Below are 21,211 nucleotides of genomic sequence, written 5' to 3'. Positions count from 1 at the left end.
CTTGCTTGCTTGCATGCAGCTTGCTTGCTTGCTTGCATGCTGCTTGCTTGCTTGCATGCTTGCATGCTGCTTGCTTGCTTGTTTGCATGCTTGCTTGCATGCTGCATGCTTGCATGTTGCTTGCTTGCTTGCTTGCACGCTGCATGCTTGTTTGCATGCTACATGCTTGCGTGATAGATGAGTCTTTCAATTATTATGGATATTAAAAGTATGCCAAAAGACGATTCTAACTGTGAACATTCTGAGATATGATGGTTCTACTTTTTAATTATTATGTTTATGAAATTTATGCCTAAAGACGATTCTGACAGTGAACATTCTGCAATATGATGGTTCTACCTTTCAATTATTATGCGTATCAAATTATGCCAAAAGATGATTCTGACTTACAAAATTATGCGTTTTTAATGTATTACAAATGATGGTATACCAAATGATTTTCTGCGAAATGAAGTTTCTGCCATGCGTTGTTAAGCAAAATAAAATTATGACCAAAAAAATTCTACTAAAAAAGGTAGACCCGATATAAGTTACATTTTAATTCTTTCGAAAAATAGCTTGGTTTTTGAAAATCACATTTTCATATAGTGTTTTTTACATTGGTAGAATATGTTCAACCAAGTTCTCCAAATTGCGGACTGTATAGCGGATTTACTGGGACTCCGGTTCGAAAGCAGGAGTAGGAACAAGGTTGGTTTTTAGTCACTAAGAGTCTGACACTCTCTCTCGCCTCGCTCGCCCAAGGCGGCAGAAGACAGCCATTGGATGATTTTCCCCCCTCAAAAAACCCATATAACTTTTATATAATAAAGGCGAGCTACCCAAAATCTTAGGGTATATACTCAATCAAGTTATTAGATATTATTATCAGTACAGAGCCAGAAAGCAAATTTTGTTACTGATACTGAATTGCAATCAATAAAGTATTGGTTTGATAACTATTCTACCAATGTAACCACACAATTTCTCCTCAGGCCGGGTAAAGGTAATATATTTAAATATATTACTATCATTGGACACAGTACAGGTAAGTAAGTACTTCGAGAATCAGACTTATATTAAGAAGATTTTGTTTTAATGAGTTTTATAGAGAATTCTATTCAAATATGCTAACAAAGATAACTTACGCAATATGTTATTATTATTATATCGTTTTATATTTAAAACTTAAGATGTTAAGTTAAGCTACACTTGGCAAGGTTGGTTTTTGATGGGCAAACATTTATTTAACTCTTCAAGGCTGGTATACCTCAAAAATCTAGTTAATCACTGTTTCAGTAACCGCACCCCTAGTATGAGTTTGCTGTAAGTAGACGACCAATCTGAGCGCCGACCGCGCTTTCATTTCAATTACTATAAACGCAAAGCAAACTCGTACTAAAGGTACTGATCTCAACCCAAAATCTGCATGGATCTATGTTTTCAACAGAAATTCAATAGAATAAAGTCAAAGATGAAGAATTAGTTTGTACGAACGTGCTTATCTCCAAAACTACAGTATACGAGTTGAATAATTATAAAAAAATTGTGTTGGATAGTGCATTTATCGAAGACAACTGTAGGCTTATAAACACGCTATGACCAAGAGAAGTAGCTGGCAGTAGAAGTAGCTAGTATTACAATATTGATAATTGCTTTAAACTTAACATCAAGTTTACACTTAGCAATATAATCGTTATTCAAGCTCTCGCCCATACGTAACACAATCTCCTTGAGTTATTGCTACATTGGAAGATATTTCAACACAACCTTATTGTATTTATATTACAATACCAATAGAATTCTCTACAATACTATTGTGACACCTGTTTGTCATTATTACATGGTATAACTGAAAAATATTTTTATATTGAACTCTTAATTTTTGAAAAAAAAAAAGGATTAAGTGGTATATTTTGTTACTTTTTATAGATTAAAATGTTGATAATATAATAATAAATCATATAATAAATTAAACGTTTTTTTATTTCCGGTAAAGATAAACCGGGATGGAAAAGTTTCTTTCTCGAGTCTTAAAGTTTTCAAACCATTGTTGTACTGAAATTCACCCAAATCTGTTCATTGGTTTACGCTTAAAGAAGACATTGACAGACCAAATTAAAACATTATTACGGAAACCGATGTTTCTTTTTTCAATCATAAGCTAAAATACCATCCTGATCAACCTCAAAAATTTACATATATCAGAAACTAAGAGCTCAATATAAATGTTACAGTACAATGTATGGGTGTAACTGAGTAAGTACCGGTAGCAATAGTTCAGCACCCGGGCACGGAGTGCAGCAGTTGCATGTCTGCGCCGAGCTCCGTGGTCGACGTCAGGCGGTGGCGGAGCGCGAAGGCCGCTACCACGCGCGCCACCTAGCGGGGAATACAAGACATGTAAAGTTAATATGTAAAAATGAATAACTATTATGCCTATAATTGTAACTTTCGTGAGACATACTAAATTAATTATTATGATCGGCTTACTCACGTAAATGTTTGACGAGGAACTCGACTAGTTTCAAGCCATGCTAGAGGCTCATATTCATGAGCAGCATTTCGCGATACACGACGCGGCGATTGTCGCGCTGCTACTACAGTAGCAGTCTCTTATGAGCATGAGCCTCTAGCATGGCTTGAAACTAGTCGAGTTCCTCGTCCAACATTTACGTGAGTAAGCCGAGAACATAATAATGAACCATTACGCCTTGTTCGCATTACGCTAACATTTTAGTCGTGTAACGAGTACATAGTAGCTCACTCTCGCTTCGATTTTGGGGCAGAAGCTCACTACTCGACTAAAATGCCAGCATAGTGCGAACAAGGCATTCGTTATATTTAGGTAATTTATTAATATGGGTAATAACTTTTCATATGTATAAGTACTCGATAAACTTATGTGATAGATAGTACGTAGCGGCTATCCAGACGTTGTGAAACAGACGCTTAATAATATGACACACTCATAATGTAAAGTTAGCAAACGAAAATCAACATTAAGTTCAAAGTTAAAAACTGACCTCCCCGGGCGTATCTTCATGTACAGCATGTCCGCATCTCGTCAATACTTGCATTTGGAATTTACCTGTAAAAATTCAAAACAAAAGAACTGAGTACTTCTCTTAATTAATTATTTAAAATATACTGCAATCAGCAAGCCGTCAACTAAGTGTGATGAGTGTCAAGAATGATTACAAAGTTGGCGCGACATGCGCAACCAGCTACCGCGCACGTCTAGTGGGTTCGATTCCCGTAAAGAGCAACTATTTGTGTGATCCACAAATTGCTGTTACGGGGCTGAGTATCATGTGTGAACTTTATGTTTGTAAACGCATCCACATGAGAATATCCTAATGTGAGGCAACATTTAAAACAAAAAGTTAAGGTAATCTATTGCCCTCCCTTGTTCCCTCCCATTTATGAATGGTGCCTTAATTTTTCTCCAGCTCATTTGTAAACAGCTGTACTAACAGTTATTTTTTAAACTTTTTAAAAACTTAATCACTTACAAAGCTTTTGCCTACAAGTAATGTGTATAGTAAAAATCTATACTAATATTATAAAGCTGAAGAGTTTGTTTGTTTGTTTGTTTGTTTGAACACGCTAATCTCCAGAACTACTGGTCCGATTTGAATAATTCTTTTTGTGTTGAATAGTGCATTTATCGAGGAAGGCTATAATAGGCTATAAAACATCACGCTATGACTAATAGGAGCCGAGCAGAGCGGGTGAAACCGCGCGGAAGTAGCTAGTAGCATATATAACCTTGCATCTGTCCGACGGTGAGTTCCCTGTCGAGCCCGTCTATAGACGCCAGCAGCAACAGTCTCGGCGCGCGGACGGCCAGGAAGGCAGCCGACAGCCCGCGGAACCAGCCCGACCAGTGCCGCTCCGTGCGGGACAACTCGATGCGCCATTTGTATCTGGAATTGTATGAGAAATTATTCATGAAAGCATTTAAATGTGATGTGAAACATGTGTATGTGTGCTTGATATATTTGTAGACGCATCCACGACACAGGAGAAAATCCTTAAATTCAGGAGGAAATTCTTGTAAAGATAGACAGCAACTGTTCTTAGACTAATTTGTACGTGTTTATCTCCGTTCCGGGGCTAGGTTCAAGTTGCTTACTTATATTTTTTTTATATCACCAGTTTATTATCCCCGAAGGGGTAGGCAGAGGTGCACATTATGCAATTACTTGTCAAGTCCCATGTAATAGGTGAGCATTTTTTGTTAAAGCATTTTTTGTTAAAGCATTTTTTGTTAATAATTAGACTTATTGAAAATGAATATATAGATTGTGTTGAAAACCCAAGACAACAAGTGACGCTATAGGTTTTAAAACATCACGCTACGATATAGGAACAGCCGGTGAAACGGCACGGGAGTAGCTATTGCTGTATTACACCTTACCTACAACACAGAAATGTTTAAAAAACGTCTATATCAAAAAAAACCAAGCATCTAGGTAACGAAACAAACTTACTTCATACTAGAAGCTCCGTCTCCCACCGCAGAAGGCTTCACAAAGTGTTCAACAATGGTCTCGGAGCTAGGCTCAGATTCTCCGTCGGCTTCACCATCAGATTCCTCAGCAATCCTGTCAGCTAGAGGAGCATGCCTTGTAGGAGTCGGGACCGACTCGTCCGACACTGATGTATAGCTTTCCACTTCGTTGATAGCCAGTTTACCGGTCTCGCAGCTGTGGGTAAATTAATTTGATTTAGTTTTTATTGTATAAGCCGGTAAAAGAGCAGACGTATCACCTAATGGTAAGCTATCGCCACCTCTGGGCCTCCGGGAACCTCACTTTAGTGGAAAGTTTTATTGCAATTGCATGTGAAAGGAAAGTTAATTTGTTTCTTCTTTGATGAGACATCAGATCATCATTAGCAGCCTGTGAAAATGCACTGCTGGATTTTTGGACATTTTAGTTGTAGGTCGCAGTTTAAAAGGTCATAAGTAAAAGTTATGTAGTCTCTTAGTGGCCTCCTACGACACCCATGGAAACGTAGCAGTGGTGACATCTTTTAAGATTAAGTTCTTAAAGATAGTATGCGTGAATACTCACTTGATAATCTGACTGGGCATTGACACTCTCGCCGAATCCACATTCCGTACTTGACCACTTCGCACACTAAAAATAAATATATAAATCATAGAGTAAATAAATCCATTTACATATGGGGTACAAATCAACTTTACCGTAATATTTTACGTAGAAAATATTGAAACTTTTAATTTTTGAGACTGATAGAACTTAGAAACACTGTTATACAAATAACATTAGCTTTCTGAAAATATAAAAAAAAAAAACTTGAAACATACTAGTAGATCATTGTATGTCATTCAAACATGTAATAAGTTAGGTATAATATAAACGTATTTTATTTATGTGTGCAATAAAGTATAAAATAAATAAATGAGAATAAATGAAATACTTACCACCACTCTATAGCATGCTCGATACTCTTGAAGTGTGTCGGTCTACTCCGCAGGAAGCTCTGCATGCTGGCCAACGCATCCATTGCTGTGCCTGGAAATTATTTATTTAAACTTAATACAAAAAATTGAGGCAAATTCTCACTCAAATCTCAATTAACCTTAACAAAGTAGTATAAATCGACATTATTTTATCACAAATGCTTAAATCACAAACAAAAATTTTTGTAAACATTTTTAAAACTGAATAAAAAATCATGGTTTACTCACATATAATAATGTAGCAAAGCTCTACAATTTTGAGTCACAGAGGGACTCTTCATCATGAGCAGCGTGCGCAGACGCGGCAACTTCGCGCAGCCTACTAGCCTAGAAACTAGTAGAGCTTTTGTCCATTAGCATATGTGAGTGAACTGTGATTTTTTAGATAATTTAGTAAGTCACACAATAGTCATTAAAAAAACATTTAATTTTAGATAACTGAAGAACCATTTTATAAGGTAGCACTTTAACAGGTCAAAAACTTACCTTCAACCACATCAATAACAGCGATGCCCTGTATGCAGTGCTCCAGCGAGGGCTGCAGTGCCACCCGCACGGCGACCGCACCACCCATAGAGTGGCCCACCAGTATTAACGGTGGAATGCCCTCGTTGAACAGCTTGTGGAGGACTTGTTCAATGTCACTGGAGTAGTAGACATAAATGTAACTTAGTAAACTGGTTTTATATGGGACTTGATACTGATGACTGCCTCATTGATTGATTGCAAGTGTGACAGCTAAATAAGGGATCTTAGATACGATTCTTGGGTAAATTATTGGGGATTTTTAAATTTTCTTGCTGAAGATCAGCAACCAAAATATTTTTTTCAATACATATTTATTTATGTATTACTATTAGGGTCGGTTTATATCTGACGGAACATGCGTCGCGTATCATCAGTCGCGTAACGCCAGAACAGACAAATGTATAGAAAAACAATTGACTGTTCACACTCAAGCGATGATATGAACCAACCCTTATAGGTCTTTTAAAAACTTTCCAAGTGATCTACATACCTAAGTATTTTCTATGTGAAGTTTTTATACTCTAAGTTGCAAAGAGATATATTATTATCTCATTCGAGATAGATAATATATATCTGAGATAATCAGTCAACTTACTTTACAAGTGTCTCAATGCTGAGGTCATCACAGTTCTCCACTTTAGTCTCTCCGTGGCCCCGGATGTCAATTGACACTACTTGGCAATGGACCATACTTGTAATCTCCTCCTGGAATTAAAAATAATAATAAATGGATCAGAATAAGAACATTTCCACTCTCATCCTCCTTTTTGAAGTTCTTCAACTACTATCTTCAAAATAAATCTTAGCCTGACAAATCTGTTATTGCTCAGTTTTCTCATATCAATCTATAACTATTTTGAAACAGACATCACTGGTTCACAGTATGAACTCAAAACTCCTGTGTGTTTGGTTTCTTTTTAAAAATAATAAACTATTCATTAAAAATAATCACTATACAACAAGATAAAAGTAGTTAAGTACAACATAGATAATTCTTCTTATAAGACACAGCATCACATAATATTTGAAAAACAAAATACCAGTTCATGACACTTACAGTAAACAAAGACCAGCTAAGTCCTGAATAGCCACCTCCATGCAGCGTCACTATCCTAGGTCTGTCTGGATGGTCAGGTTCTGGAGACAAGTAAACTCTGAAGGTGCCAGCACTTATCGTCACATCCACACTCTGATGGAAGTACTGCTTCCATGACACTGGCGTGTAGTCCTTACGGCGACCTGCTCCAAATGGGGCCATCCTACAACATCATAATATATTGTTATAAAAACTAAATAGTCGATGTATTGACGTACGTTTATTTATGTATGAATTTTGTAGAATTATTGGATTTAAATTCTTAATTTAAGTGTAAAAGTTAAGTATCTGGAATCCAGATTATGTTTTATGAACACTAACATTGATTTTTAATCAATCTTGATTGTTTTCATACAATATCAATAGCGCACTTTACAATGATTTTACGTCAATTATTTTCAATTACATCAAGAAGGTTCTCCTATAAAAGCATAGCCTACTTTTATTTTTTTTATTATTAAGCCGTAAAGTAAACAAACAAGTATATAACACAATTTTATTTTCTTATAAAAATAAAAAAAGTTTCGTGCTTACTTGGAAACCCCAGAAGTTCTGGGGACCCTTGGCGGCAATTTATTTTTCATTATAGTCTTCTGAAGTGCAGACATGTTTATTTTATAATCTTCGAAACCTTATTGATTTACGCAATCATTTAAATCTCCCATAGAAAGGAATACTTTAGTTTTTGTTTGTAAACTGATAGCATATCACCACAACTTGACCCGGTTCTCCTCCGACTTCTCCGACATTTTAAAAATCGGAAAATCGGCAATCGGCCTTCAGAATCCAGATCTACCACAGATAATTAATAACCGTAAAAATCGACTAACGGTTCGATTCTTACTATAGCTCAATTATTGCTTAGATTTAATGTCCAAACTTAAATTCTTTTTTATCTTTAAAGTCCATTTTATTCAAATAATCACATTATTTTCCATATTTCGTAATCGATTCTTAGTCGACGTTTCGTTATCAGTTAGATAATAAAATGGATCGATGGCGATGACATGTGCACCGGCCACAGAGAAATGTCAAACTCAAAGATTTGTTGATTTACCAAAGCAAAGCAAAAACAGAAGTGTTGAACCTGCTGAACCTAAATTATACATAATAATATTGTACTACGGTTAGTTTTCTACGTCTCAGTGTTTTATCTTCACCTCTCAAACTTTTTAATTTCGCGTAAAAATACTAAATATCAAGAAATATTAACACTCTTCATAGAAACGGTTTTGTTTGGAATTTGAAGACTTGCATCAGAAGATTTACGCTAAATAATGGCAGCAGAACAAAATGTATTGTCGGAGGATAGAAAAATATGTCGCATCTGTTTACGCATGGATCCACGAGCCCTGGACATGTTCAATAGTTATTATGAAGAGAGGGATACTTTATATTGTGATATGTTGGTATACTGCAGTAAAGTCTTGGTAAGTAACATACTATGCAAGTAAAAATAATGTGGTGGCTCCACATAAAAAAAATCACATTACTCTAATAATTATTTTCCTGTAACATGCTCTATAACCATTGTCCATCTGTTCAAAACTCCATGAATTTGATTTATACTGTATTGAATGTTTCTAAAAATACCATGATGCAATAGCAAATTAATTGAGCAAAGCAGTTGTTATTATACAATTAAATAAGTAGTGTATTAATTCCATAGAACCATTTTTAAGGTATTTAAATATATTTTTCGAATATTTTTCCAGGTCAATATGAAAGATGGCTTGCCTCCGTACCTGTGCCGCAATTGCATAGCTCATCTTATAGATGCATACGAGTTCAACTTGGTATGTGAAGAGACAGAGAAAAACTTTTATTGGTTGCTCACAGTCAGATGATTTGTGGCTGAAGAAGCTGGGGCAAGCTTCGACTGAATAAAAAATGGAATGAGAGATCTGAATTCTGGTCTCCGGAAGGATCCGTGCGAATGTTATGGTACTTTTATTCAATAAATAGCTTGGTGTTATGGTGGCATAGTTAACATGCATATTCTCAAGTTTTATCTGTGAAATTATATCTTTACACACTTCCCACATTTTTAATATAGTTATAAGTGCAATTTGTATCAGGAATATTATGTTTACTTATGAATGTTTGTAGCAAATATTTTAAAAATATGTTATGCCGATATTGTTCTTGTTAAGTTAAAAAATAATGTATTAAAAGTTGACTTGTTGAGTACCATATAAAAGAATAAACACGGTATAGTGATGAGTGAAAAAACTTTGCACGAAGTAACTATTAATATTGTCAAAATGCATTAACCCATAATGTGCCGGAACACAGATCTACAGAAGGCATAATGTGTTTTCTATTAGGCATTAACAATAAGAGATGTGAAGGAAATGGAATAATCTACAAGCTGTAAAGCAGTGAAAACAACTACTGCTCAACATATTTATTGTAATTGCCAAAATGTAAATCTAAGGCAAGTAGGAATGTTTATGATATTATTTGTATTGTTACCAACTATGGTGAGCATAAATTAAAGTTGTCATGGCATGTTATAATCCTCCAATGCCGATTTTGGCTACGGTGAATGTTTCTACTCGTGTCTATCATGGGCTCACATGCGGTTGGAAAATCTGGTGTTTTATATAGCATCAGATGAAAGAAATGAAATAAAGAGTGGAAGATATTGTGAAGCAGTAACTAGTTACTGCAAATGTGTTTCATATATTGTTATGAGACTGCAAATGTGGTATCAATTCGAAGGCTGTTTTTGTAATTATTTATACTTATTTCTATTAGCAAGTAGGAAACATAAAATCTATTATGTTTTATGTTTAGTTAATTATGTATACAATTTATAAAAATTGTTTTTCATATTGTTATTGTCAAATGTTAGTTTATTTTAAAGATTTGGCGCCATTTTGTGGGTGTCTCAATTGTAACTGTATATATTTTAAATATTGTAGACTATATTATTGTGTAAATTTTATTAATCGTTTTAATAGATAGAGGTATTTTAATTTCTACATTTACACATGTATTGTAAATAATGTAATAAATAGATATCTATTTACATATTGGATCCAACTATCCAGATAGATAGTGGGTTAATAATTACTGTTATATAATATAACATACTACCTTACGGTACATACCTATCTTTTTTGAATAAATTGCTTTCTAGATGAATATTTTCTTTTATTTCAAGCTTTTAAATTATTATTTAGTATTCATAATTATTAATATTAACATGAAGTCACATCTTTCAATTTCCGAAGGGAAAATGAAAGAAACCCTACGTTCTTTCACCAGTTAACTTATAATTCCGTAACCTGTCATAGGAATTAATCTCTTATCATAATATCAAGCATAATTTCAAACCAGTTTCCCGCTATTACTTGATCTGATAAAAGATTTATACAGATTTTCACAAATGCCACGTGTTCAAGCTATTGGACTTCCCAAGAAACCATAACTTATCTGGCGGTCGGTAAGTACCAGCCTATTTCTTGGAGGACATGGTCTCCACCAAGAAATAGTAATTTTCGTTAATTTTAATTTAACCCATTCGAATGATTAAAGTAATCTTACAAAAGATGCAGAATGATAGACTGTCTAAGGTAAACTAAACGTAACAAAATGACAGTAAATTACGCTGACACTTTACGTTTCAATTGACAGTGACATTACATTTGTTTGTATCACAATCGACGAGAGACGGCTGTGGATTATAAATAATCGAATCATTACAAAATGTTGTTATATTTTTATCACATTCACTAAATATTCAACAACAACAACTTCCCACATTGTGCCAGTTTCATGTTACATCCTAATAATACTAAACCATGGCGTTGGACGTAACAAAAATATGTCGTATTTGTCTCGAATCAGATAAAATTAGTTTTGATATGTACACCAGTTTTTATGAGAAACGGAATATTTTATATAGTGATATGCTAGCGAAATGTACACAAATAAAGGTATTAATTATTAAAACAACCTTATATGAAGTATAAATGTGTTTTTTTAATTAAAAACATTCATTTAAATGTGATTTGTTTCCAGCCACATATAGAGGATGGTTTACCCCAATTGATTTGCAATGATTGTGGTCGGCAGCTAAAGCGTGCGTACACGTTTAATTTACAATGTGACGAGAGTGACAAAAGGTTGAAATTGATGCTAGCAAAATCTGAAATCAAGGGAAATGCTCTTTCTAATGGTTTGGTTAAAGATGAACTGGATTTTGGAGATATCAAATGCGATAATGGTCTCGGGGCGAACATGGAACTTCTTACATTAGATGAAACAGCTGGGGACATTAGAAATATTAAATTGGGCAAGTAACTTATATTTAAGTTTAATTATTAAATGAAAACTATTGTTTAGTGTAGTACTCACACCAAGTTTCATTCAGATTAAAAAGAATTTAATTGTGTTTATTAACATTCTACCAGGAAGGTGAGAAAAGATATACCTGCAGTGGTTCCCAAAGTTATCTAGACTACACATTATCTAAATCAAGTTCTCTAACACAATATGAAAAGGAAAATATGGAATGCATAGCTAACTAGTGCATTTTTCTACAGACAAGGACCACTAAAAATTAGCTTGTGACTCACCAATGGGTTGCAACTCATAGTTTGGGAAGCCCTGCACAATTGTAAATATATTTTCAATAAAAAAAATATGTGGTGTTAGTTTATAATTAATATCTGTTTATTTACAGAACCATTATTAAATAACGATGACAACGACAGCACCTGGGATGCTGATGATGATAATATAATGTTAGAAGAAATCAAAATTAAGAAAGCAGGTGAATATGTATTAATTTGTTGGTTAATTGGTTTATAATTTTAACTACAGACATAATTATTATGAATTCATAATTATTGGTGATGGATTTTAAACTCATATATTTTATTTTTGTTGTTACAGAACTTGAAAATGTAGAATTAAAACCTAAGAAGAAAAGGGGCAGAAAGAAAAGAGGTATTAAATTAATTTCGTTTTAATTATCTCCCATTGACACTATCTCCCATTGAAGCTGTGGCAGATACTTTTAAAGCTCTATATTGTATGATCATCAAGGTTAAGAATGTGTATCTGTCGTCAGGATCGGATGCATAAAGATCTGTCGTCAGGATCCAATTACTCGTTTGATTTAAACAAATTGGGCAAGCTAAATAAAAGTCAAAATTCCTCTCGTCCTCGTCCTCTAGTGAAGCTATTTGCTCGTTCCAAAGTGTAGATTTCTATGGAGATTCACAATACAAATATATTATGATTTGCAGTGTACCTGGAGGGCGAAGACCGGCCTCTTCCAGAAAGCAAGCTGCCGCACCAATGTGACGTTTGCGGCAAAGTCCTAAGCACTAAGAGTAATCTCAAGGCCCACAAGCTGTGTCACACTGATCTCAGACCATTCTTGTGTAGTGATTGTCCCGCTACATTTAGGTAAGTATCTGATTGTACAGTTCTTGTAGAAGTATGCATGAAACTTTGTTGTGATACCACAGCCTTATACAGAATTAATATTTAACCAACACTTGCATTGTATTACTTGCATTTGACTGTATAAATGAGGCTTAAAGTTAGATCAGACTGAAGTGAGGATATTAGATTAGACTCAACCTCCTTCTCTTTATTAAAGGCTGGCAACACACTTGCCACTCCTTCGGTGTTGCCATGTATACATGGGCGACATTGATTACCACTCATCAGATGATCTCTCTGATCTTTTGACGACATAATTATGTATTTAAAAAAGAAACATACATTATATATATATATTTTTTTGTTGTCTTTTGCAGAGGGCACAGCGCATTATTCCAACATAAAAAAATACACACGGGCGAGACTCCCTACCATTGCGACTTTTGTCCCAAACAGTTTAGCCGACGTACTGGGCTGGTTAACCATATACGGATGCATAAAGGTAAGCTGTTTTGGCTCATAAGAGGAGGGTATAAGGTGCATTTTAGGTTATAAGATACTCAGTTGAAGAACACTGTTTCCTCAAGTAAATTTTTCAAATAGTCAGTCTGTCTGTAAATGAAGCAAGCGGACTGCTTAGCGGGTTTACCTGGGCTCCGGCTCGAAAAGCAGGAGTAGGAATGGGATGGATGAAGTCAGTAAAAGTCTGACACTCGCTCTCGTCTCGCCCAAGGTGCCAAGGAAGCCATTAGATAGCAAACTTTTCAAGAAATTGCAAACATAATGTTATGTTTGTATTTGTTTCAGGAGAGAAGTTGTACAGTTGTGATATATGTTTCAAGACATTCGTTCAAAGCGCCCAGCTCTCCATACATATGAAGCGACACAAAGGAGACAAACCCTACTTGTGCCAAGTCTGTGGGAAAGGTTAGTTTAATATTCACATGCTTATTTTAAAATTTCTTACTAGCTGTTCCCGGCTATTTTACGATGATCTTCGTGAATACGTAGATTTTTTTTTCTCATACTCACTATAACACACGCAGTTTTTTTGTTTATATCTTTAGATACTTTTAATAGATTTCTATATATGTATTCAAATTTTTAGGAATAGTACATCTCAGATTAATAATGCTTTATTGTCAATTTGTCATCATTATTTCTCCAGGATTCCCCATCAAAGCAGAGCTGAAGGTGCATCAAAGAATCCACAACGGTGAGAAGCCATACTCCTGCCACCTGTGCACCAAGACCTTCGCGACTTCAGGCAACTTGTCCATACATGTCAGGATACATAATAAAGAAGTTAGGTTAGTAAGATTATATTCTTCTATCTTCTACCACGATAAACTGTCCATAAAGTAACGCCATCTATCGTTTACAATTAAAAATACTCTTTTCTATTGCGAACACTAGATGGCGCCTATAACTTCTTTTAAATTAGTTACAAATATGTATTCCACAGTCTTTCATCGACTTTGTAATACTCAGGCATCTCGAAATTATAAAAAAATGTAAAAGGATGTTCATATACTTTTCAATCTCTTAACAGGTACAACTGCAAAGAATGTCAACGAGGTTTCGTCACTTGCAGCTCTTACAACGTCCATCTAAAAAGGCATAAAGGGCAAAGAGACTACCACTGTGAGTGCGGTAAAACCTTCTACACATCATCGGCTTTGAAACAGCATAAAGTAGTTCATACAGGCGAAAAGAAATACCAATGTAAAATATGCGACAGGAAATTCACCCAATCTAGTCATTTGAGTCGCCATTTTAGGCGAGATCACGTGAAACCGAACGCTCCCATGCCTTCGTCGGACCATTTCAAGTTAATTGTGCAGGAAAATAAAGAAGTTCTCAATATATTAGATACTGCTATTCAGAAAATTGATCAAACTATGAACGGGGCTGTGAAATGTGAGGGGACGTAGCGTTTAGTGTTACTGGCTGTAACTACCTCAATCTTATAGTGTGTGGGTGGTTGGGATTACAAAGTAAAGGCATTTATTTCAATTAAATAATTTTCGTAGATTACTATGGAGAAGAACGAGGCTTAAACTCATTTATTATTATAAATGATTCCATCGAGAGTCAGATACATTATTCAGAAATATGTTCATTTCAGTTATGCTGTATAGATGACCATTACCTTTAATTCTAGATGAGCGCCCTCTATAATCATATCAACCCAATCACCTATAATCTTTTACAAGAGTTTTTAATAAATACGACTGTTGTTTTATTCATACATACATACATACCTCATGCCTGTCTCCCATTGGGATAGGCAGAGATAATGAAACGCCAATTGCTACGATTCTTACATACTCTTTTGCTTCATCAACAGTCATCATTGTTTGAAAAATGCAATAATTATGTTATTTTATTACAGTACAGGGTGTTAAATGGTTGTTGGCTACTAAATCAACCCTAGTTTGTCCTAGTGTATTGTCTCTTGACCCTATGGTTGCCCTGTCAATTCATCAATCAATCATTGACTGTAATGTTTCAATGATTTTATTTACTTTTTTTTTTTGTAAGTTCTTCAAGAATTGTCTCAATATCAACATCTATTATCATTTATTTAATGAAGTGCATGTATGACTAAAACAACAGCCTATATCTCGGAATGTTCAGTTGTGTCAATGAAAATAGAACTTAATTAGTGTTGTATAAGATTTAAAGTTGTTTGTACGTAGGTCTAATGAAAGAAATCTCATAAATTATTTTTATTAATGACGCTAGATATGATATTATTATTAATAATACTTAAATATAAACGTTGTGTTCTGTAACTTCTGTATTAAGTGAAAAGGAGTGTTTAAAAGCTATGCCGTTTTGTCTGACTAACACCTTAAAACGTGAAATAAAAATAAATTCGAATACCTTTTAAATGTCTTGATATCAAAATAGTTTATTTACAATCACACTTGATGAAAAATATTTATTAAAGTTCAAACTGTAAATAATATTTCTATGCGACTCCTGTGACTCCTCTAGTGTTGCAGGTGTCCATGGGCGGCGCTGATCGCTTACCATCAGGTGACCCGTCTACTCTTTTGCCCCCTATATCATAAAAAACATACATAACATACCACATCAAAAGTAAACATTATAAAGAAATTAAAGTGCAGTACTAAGGCAGATACAGTCAAGTTCTTTACAGTTTATCTACGACCAACTCGACTAGTTTCAAGTCACACCAGGTACTCATATTCATGAGCAGCATTCCGCGACACACGAAGCGGCGACTATCGCGTTGCTACTAGCAGTTACTTTAGTATGTCACCCGAAAGTACAGTATAATACAAATATACCCAATATCTTTTTATAATAACTATCGTGAGACATACTAAATGAACTAAAAATCAGTGTTTACAAAAATCATAATGAAAAGTCCCTCTGTGACTCGAAATTAGTAGAGCTTTTCTCCATGTAATGTACGTGAGTAAACCATGATTTTTAGTTAATACACAATAAGTATTGCACTTTATGGCTTTGTGAAATATTGTCTTTATTTATAACTTATTTTGTGTATAAATATTGTGCTTATAATTTATTAAACTTTTATGTTATTGATTGATGCACAGCAATGACTTGAATAGGTCAAGAAAAAAGAAGTCAAAAGTGGCAGCTTATGAGTAGTGGCGCCCAAAGAGACACATATATTCGCAATCTGCGGTGCATCAATCAAACTAAGTTATATTCCATTGAAATGTTACATGAGCTTTACATTTTCTAAGTGTGGGAGAGCCATGCTTCGGCACGAATAAGCCGGTTCGACCGGAGTGATCCACGAGTGACCACGGCCTCACAAAAAATCGTCGTGAAACAACGATTGCGTTGTGTGAGTGAGGTGGCTCGTGTTCCCTGGCCGCATTTGGTGACCAGCTTACCATTTTCTGGTGTGGGGACACATATCGATGCCTTCCGGCCAAAGCATCGAGGGCAAGCGACATTTTTTTGCAATTTTTAGTTATATACATATTCAGAATCAGCTAATTTTTCTCCATCGAATGATGTGTAAGTATAACTCAATATCACAAAAAAATTCGCTTAACCCTCTTTTGGCGGGAAGGCATCGATGTATACGGTTCTTAAATTTTAGCATCTTTAATGGAATATTATACATAGTACATATTTAAGTTACCAATATAATGAATTGTGTAGTATTGTATAATTGGAATTGGAAACAAATAACTTGAAACATTTTTACTTTGTGATAAAGAAGTGTGTACAAAATATAAATATATTTAAAAATAAAAACTAAAAACCCTTGTTTTATTATTCTTATAAGAAATTAATGTTTTCAAGTAGTAAGTATCATGTACCAAACCCGCAGGTTCGATTCGTTGGTCGAGCAAAGTAGAAAGATTCTGTATTTAAATACTAATAACAGTACAATGCCTAGGTTTTAGGGTCTCAGCACATATATGGGATCGGAAAGGGATCGTCACCGTATCGCCTCGAGCCGTTCCGAATGGTTTGTATTAAACTCCCTACTGCAACGCACACTAATCGGAATAATAACGTAATCGCCTCGCCTCGGAACAGGCTCCGAACTTGAATTCCCGCGCTTACGGCTCATCGTCCCCGCGCTTACGTTTCTCCGTCCCCGCGCTTACGTCTCTCCGTACCGACTAACTATCGTGTTAGTCTAGTCGGTGTCGCCTAGCCGTAGCCGAGTTGACGTACAGGCGCTGCTGATACGCTTTCGTTACGTGCATACGGTAGGTTGACGCCTGGTTGACAGCGAGGCAAAAGGCGTTACGGTTACGATCCCTTTCCGATCCCATATGTGTGCTGAGACCGTTACTGTTGTTTAAGTACGTATTACAATCTCTTACAAGATAATCTCTCTTGAATCACAAAATTAAAAGAAATTAGAATTCCTGGTGGAATTAAGAATAGATTTTAATTTAACAACAAATATATCTACCAGCCTATACTTCTTATTATTATGTACATTTCATTGGTTGGATTTCGTGTTTTTAGTTTACAAAACAAATCGTATAAAACGTTTCGATACTGCTATTTTAAGCATCTAAATTAAAATGAGAACAGAAATAGTTTTACGGAAAAAATTCTAACAAGTTGTGTGTAAAATTATAATTATTGTAAAAGTAACATTTGTTGAGATCTACTTTACCTTCATTAAACCATTTTAAATGTGGTTTACAAAATATTAATATTTTTTAGAAAGCACACACACATTTTTTATCTGTCAATCTATGAGCTGTCTTCTGTCGTTACAATGCAATAACAAAACGCGTTTGAAGTGTTGAGTTGTTGATTGTAGTTTGCATTTGTGTTCTAATTTTTTTATTTTTCCATCAGTTTTATGTTAGTTTCACTAATGTTTTTGGCTCCACCTTAGTTTTAGGATGACAATGGAAAGGAGGATAAAGTTGAAAGCATTAAACAGTCACATTACTTGCAAAATATGTCGGGGCTATTTCATCGACGCGACTACGGTCACCGAGTGTCTTCATACGTGTTAGTGCTATTATACTTCTATTATTATTCATTTATTTAGTGCTGGCTGTATTAAAAATCCTAAATAACAATGATTTTCACAAATCTAACGATGTTTTACAATGTGTTTTACCGAAGCCAATGACATTCAAGATCATAGAGACCGATCAATATTTCCCGCTGCATTTCTAACTTGATCTTGATCCGATGGCAAAGGACGAGCATCATAATGCCTAGTACGAAAAACTGTAAATTAGGAAGTATGATTTACAGCCGGTTTTGTTTTATTACAGTCTGTAAGAGCTGCTTAGTGAAACATTTGGAGGAGAACAACACATGTCCAACATGCGACATAGTGATACACCAGTCGCACCCTTTACAGTATATCAGCTTCGACCGGACAATGCAGGATATAGTGTATAAGTTAGTGCCAGACTTGCAGGACAGTAAGTATTTCTCTTTGTAAGGTCGTAACAAAGAGGTTTTATGCAATAATCGATGGGTACACTCTACAGTGTAAGTTGAAGAATCTATTGTCTAAGAATTGAAGGTCCTCTATAGGATAAACTTGATAAAAACAATTATAATGGTATATTCATCAATTAGTTGAACTAGCGAAAGTGTTATTGGTGTAAATGGCTTGAAATTACACAACTTCATAGTAGTACAATATCATTATAATATATTAGTCAACTGCTACCTAAAAATAAGTTCCCGCCTTAAGAAGTCAGTTAAAAATGAATAGGTATTCAATACTACCTAAGTAAAAAAATGACTGATTTCAGATGAAATAAAACGTGAGCGTGATTTCTACCGAGCCCGCAATCTGCCTTGCCCCAAGGATGCGGCCCTGGCTGCGGACAAGCCTGGAGCCGATGAGCCTGAACAGCCAGACAATACTGACTGTCATAGGAAAGATGAACAGGTATGGAAGGGTGATATTATATAGTTTTATAACAAAAATCTGTTACAAGATATGAGCAACAAAGTTATGTTTTATTTTCTGAATGGCACAGAGAATGGATTCAGTGGTTTTTACTTAAATCATACAAAAAATCGAAAGTATGTATATTGTTGATACAAAAAAAGAAATAGTCCACTTGCTCAGGTGTACAAGTACCTAGTTAAAGTAGTAGTGCATAAATAACGACTACATATTTTGGTGATTTTGGCATTCATTTTCTATAATAGTATTGCTATATTTTTAGTATAACAGTGGTCTTGCTTGGTTTTACTTACAGATAGACTGACCGATCATTGATAAATTTTAGTCTAAGATCCAGCTACAGATTTATGATTAGGAGAATAAAAATCGATTAGGTTTCCAATCGAAATGTGGCCGATAGTACTTTTGACTGATTTTGTAGAAAAAAATATGTAATTCATTAAGTTTTGAAATAAAATTTCGTTCGATTCACGGCAATAGGTATAACGACTGAAAAATCATAGTTGCAGTTGCGCACTTGACCGCACCTCTCCGCAGCCAGGTATAAACAGGAATGACGTCTAATTAATATTTTTATTGTTTGTATTGCAGGTGAATGTATGCCTGGAGTGCATATCAACGTCGCTACGGACACTGAAGCGCAGCTTCATCCGGTGCTCAGCACAAGCTACAATCACGCACCTCAAGAAGTTTATAGCTAAGAAGGTTTTAAGCGGAATGGAGAAGTATAGAGAAGTAAGTTACATTGTTTAATAAAATATCTTTTGATTGATTTAGGACTTGTTTCACAATGTCTGAATAGCCGCTATGTATGCGATAACTTTGAATTAAGAACGTAATTTATATGAACTATCTGTCACATAAGTTTATTGGGTACATAAATGAAGATGATGAAACAGGTGCTTAATGTCTCTTCCACATTATTAAATTTTATAACTTACTTTGGATATTCCTGTCCATAATATTAAAGGCTCAAAATATAAAATATTTCTGGTAAAGGTTTAAAAACGGTGTTTTATAAAGTTAAATTTAATGATAATGTTTTAACTTGTTAGAGTTTTTCATCAATCTGTTATATACTACAGATTAATTTGATTTTATTCTTTTCAGATCGACATTCTATGCAACGACGAATTATTAGGCAAGGACCATACGTTAAAGTTTGTGTATGTGACACGCTGGCGATTCCGAGACCCTCCACTCAGACTGCAGTATAGGCCTAAGATTGACTTGTAAGGTGGATGGTGTTTTTATATTTAATACATATGTAATACAACTACACTACCTGCCGATACATATTGCACATCAACTTTAGAAAAGAGACAATTTTGTTTAATATTGCAATCATTTGTATAAAACTTACTTTTATAATTCAAGGAGAATGCTCAACTAGGTTCATTATGAGCAGCATACACAGTGAGTTGGCCTATTGTCTCTTTCCAAAAGTCAATGTGCAATATTTATACCCAGGTACTGTAAGAGTCGGTTCACATCTGATGGACGACGTACCATCAAGTGTTTTTCTATACATTTGTCTGTTTTGGCGTTACGCGACGCATGTTCCGGCAGATGTGAACCGACCCTAATACGACTTTACACTTCCTTCTAAAACTCAAGAATAGTCTAGGCATCTGGGCCCCCCTTCTATTTTTTATACCTATTTATTTGAACTGTAGTAGTCTTCAAACAAAGGGTAGCTAGCCCTTTTTATGTGGATCATATTAATATAACTGTATTTATGTAATCTATATTGGTGTCGATAAATATTTATTATCTGTGCAACTTCTATGTAACAGTTGTGCAACTATGGTCTTACCTTATTGACTCAAATATGTAATTTTAATCCAAAAGGAAGTGTCTATTTGTATTTAGTATTAAGAAGTTAAGATTTAATTTAATTTTACCTCCCTCAAAGTCAAAATGTTTTAGGTGAATTCTATGTGTATTATTAGTTCAATTAATTTTTGTATTTTATGTTTCAATGTATATTTTAGTTTTTGTTACTTTTGTTAGCATGCTTCAGTTATTATATGATAAAATTAAATTTAAAAGAAATCTCGAAGGGTAAAAGTATTGACGAATACTTTTTTAGTTCTAATTAATTAATTGATGGATATATTTGTAATTTACTTTTAATGGAATAAATATTTAAAAGTGGAATATAATTGATTTCAATGTTTTATTTTCTAAAAAATCCCTCTGCTTCTCAAATGTGAAAAATGTGTTTTCAACGTCTTATTAGACGCCGATGTATCTCGTTTATTGTAAAAGCCGTAGACAGAAAATC

The 21,211-nt window shown here is 34.7% G+C and overlaps 3 protein-coding genes and 1 long non-coding RNA gene across 4 annotated transcripts; 3 read left to right on the top strand and 1 right to left on the bottom strand.

Annotated features, from left to right (window-relative positions):
• Positions 1–531: 531 nt before the first annotated feature.
• On the bottom strand, positions 532–7,862 carry LOC118278094 (protein phosphatase methylesterase 1). Its single transcript, XM_050700222.1, has 10 exons — positions 7,632–7,862; positions 7,059–7,260; positions 6,597–6,706; positions 5,960–6,117; positions 5,435–5,525; positions 5,061–5,126; positions 4,476–4,691; positions 3,751–3,908; positions 3,006–3,070; positions 532–2,361 (listed from the first exon to the last, which is right to left on the bottom strand). The coding sequence occupies exons 1-10, from the start codon at positions 7,703–7,705 to the stop codon at positions 2,260–2,262; spliced, it is 1,242 nt and encodes a 413-aa protein (XP_050556179.1). The 5' UTR covers positions 7,706–7,862; the 3' UTR covers positions 532–2,259.
• A 200-nt stretch (positions 7,863–8,062) lies between these two features.
• Positions 8,063–10,244, top strand: LOC126911731 (uncharacterized). The gene is made up of 2 exons (XR_007706247.1): positions 8,063–8,527; positions 8,813–10,244. It is a non-coding gene; the product is annotated as an uncharacterized LOC126911731 (long non-coding RNA).
• A 490-nt stretch (positions 10,245–10,734) lies between these two features.
• On the top strand, positions 10,735–16,776 carry LOC118278171 (zinc finger protein 501-like). The gene is made up of 9 exons (XM_035597273.2): positions 10,735–11,041; positions 11,127–11,400; positions 11,791–11,880; positions 12,003–12,056; positions 12,359–12,521; positions 12,878–13,002; positions 13,308–13,427; positions 13,669–13,810; positions 14,053–16,776. The coding sequence occupies exons 1-9, from the start codon at positions 10,907–10,909 to the stop codon at positions 14,432–14,434; spliced, it is 1,485 nt and encodes a 494-aa protein (XP_035453166.2). The 5' UTR covers positions 10,735–10,906; the 3' UTR covers positions 14,435–16,776.
• Positions 16,777–17,760: 984 nt separating this feature from the next.
• LOC118278205 (polycomb group RING finger protein 3) lies at positions 17,761–21,093 on the top strand. The gene is made up of 5 exons (XM_035597323.2): positions 17,761–17,999; positions 18,272–18,424; positions 18,764–18,903; positions 19,516–19,659; positions 20,035–21,093. The coding sequence occupies exons 1-5, from the start codon at positions 17,888–17,890 to the stop codon at positions 20,158–20,160; spliced, it is 675 nt and encodes a 224-aa protein (XP_035453216.1). The 5' UTR covers positions 17,761–17,887; the 3' UTR covers positions 20,161–21,093.
• Positions 21,094–21,211: the final 118 nt, after the last annotated feature.

The sequence above is a fragment of the Spodoptera frugiperda genome, chromosome 18 (assembly GCF_023101765.2).
Source record: "Spodoptera frugiperda isolate SF20-4 chromosome 18, AGI-APGP_CSIRO_Sfru_2.0, whole genome shotgun sequence".
In the NCBI taxonomy this organism is placed as follows: domain Eukaryota; kingdom Metazoa; phylum Arthropoda; class Insecta; order Lepidoptera; family Noctuidae; genus Spodoptera; species Spodoptera frugiperda.
The sequence above is the reverse complement of the archived record's forward strand: the minus strand, read 5'-3'. Positions and strand labels throughout refer to the sequence as shown.

Coding starts and splice junctions, on each gene's coding strand:
- LOC118278094 (XM_050700222.1), bottom strand. CDS start 7,705: ATGTCTGCACTTCAGAAGACTATAATGAAAAATAAATTGCCGCCAAGG. Junction 4,692..5,060: donor ATGCCCAGTCAGATTATCAA/GTGAGTATTCAC, acceptor ATTTACCCACAG/CTGCGAGACCGGTAAACTGG. Junction 2,362..3,005: donor ATGAAGATACGCCCGGGGAG/GTCAGTTTTTAA, acceptor ATTCCCCGCTAG/GTGGCGCGCGTGGTAGCGGC.
- LOC118278171 (XM_035597273.2), top strand. CDS start 10,907: ATGGCGTTGGACGTAACAAAAATATGTCGTATTTGTCTCGAATCAGAT. Junction 11,042..11,126: donor CGAAATGTACACAAATAAAG/GTATTAATTATT, acceptor ATTTGTTTCCAG/CCACATATAGAGGATGGTTT. Junction 13,003..13,307: donor CCATATACGGATGCATAAAG/GTAAGCTGTTTT, acceptor TATTTGTTTCAG/GAGAGAAGTTGTACAGTTGT.
- LOC118278205 (XM_035597323.2), top strand. CDS start 17,888: ATGACAATGGAAAGGAGGATAAAGTTGAAAGCATTAAACAGTCACATT. Junction 18,425..18,763: donor AGTGCCAGACTTGCAGGACA/GTAAGTATTTCT, acceptor GACTGATTTCAG/ATGAAATAAAACGTGAGCGT. Junction 19,660..20,034: donor GAATGGAGAAGTATAGAGAA/GTAAGTTACATT, acceptor TATTCTTTTCAG/ATCGACATTCTATGCAACGA.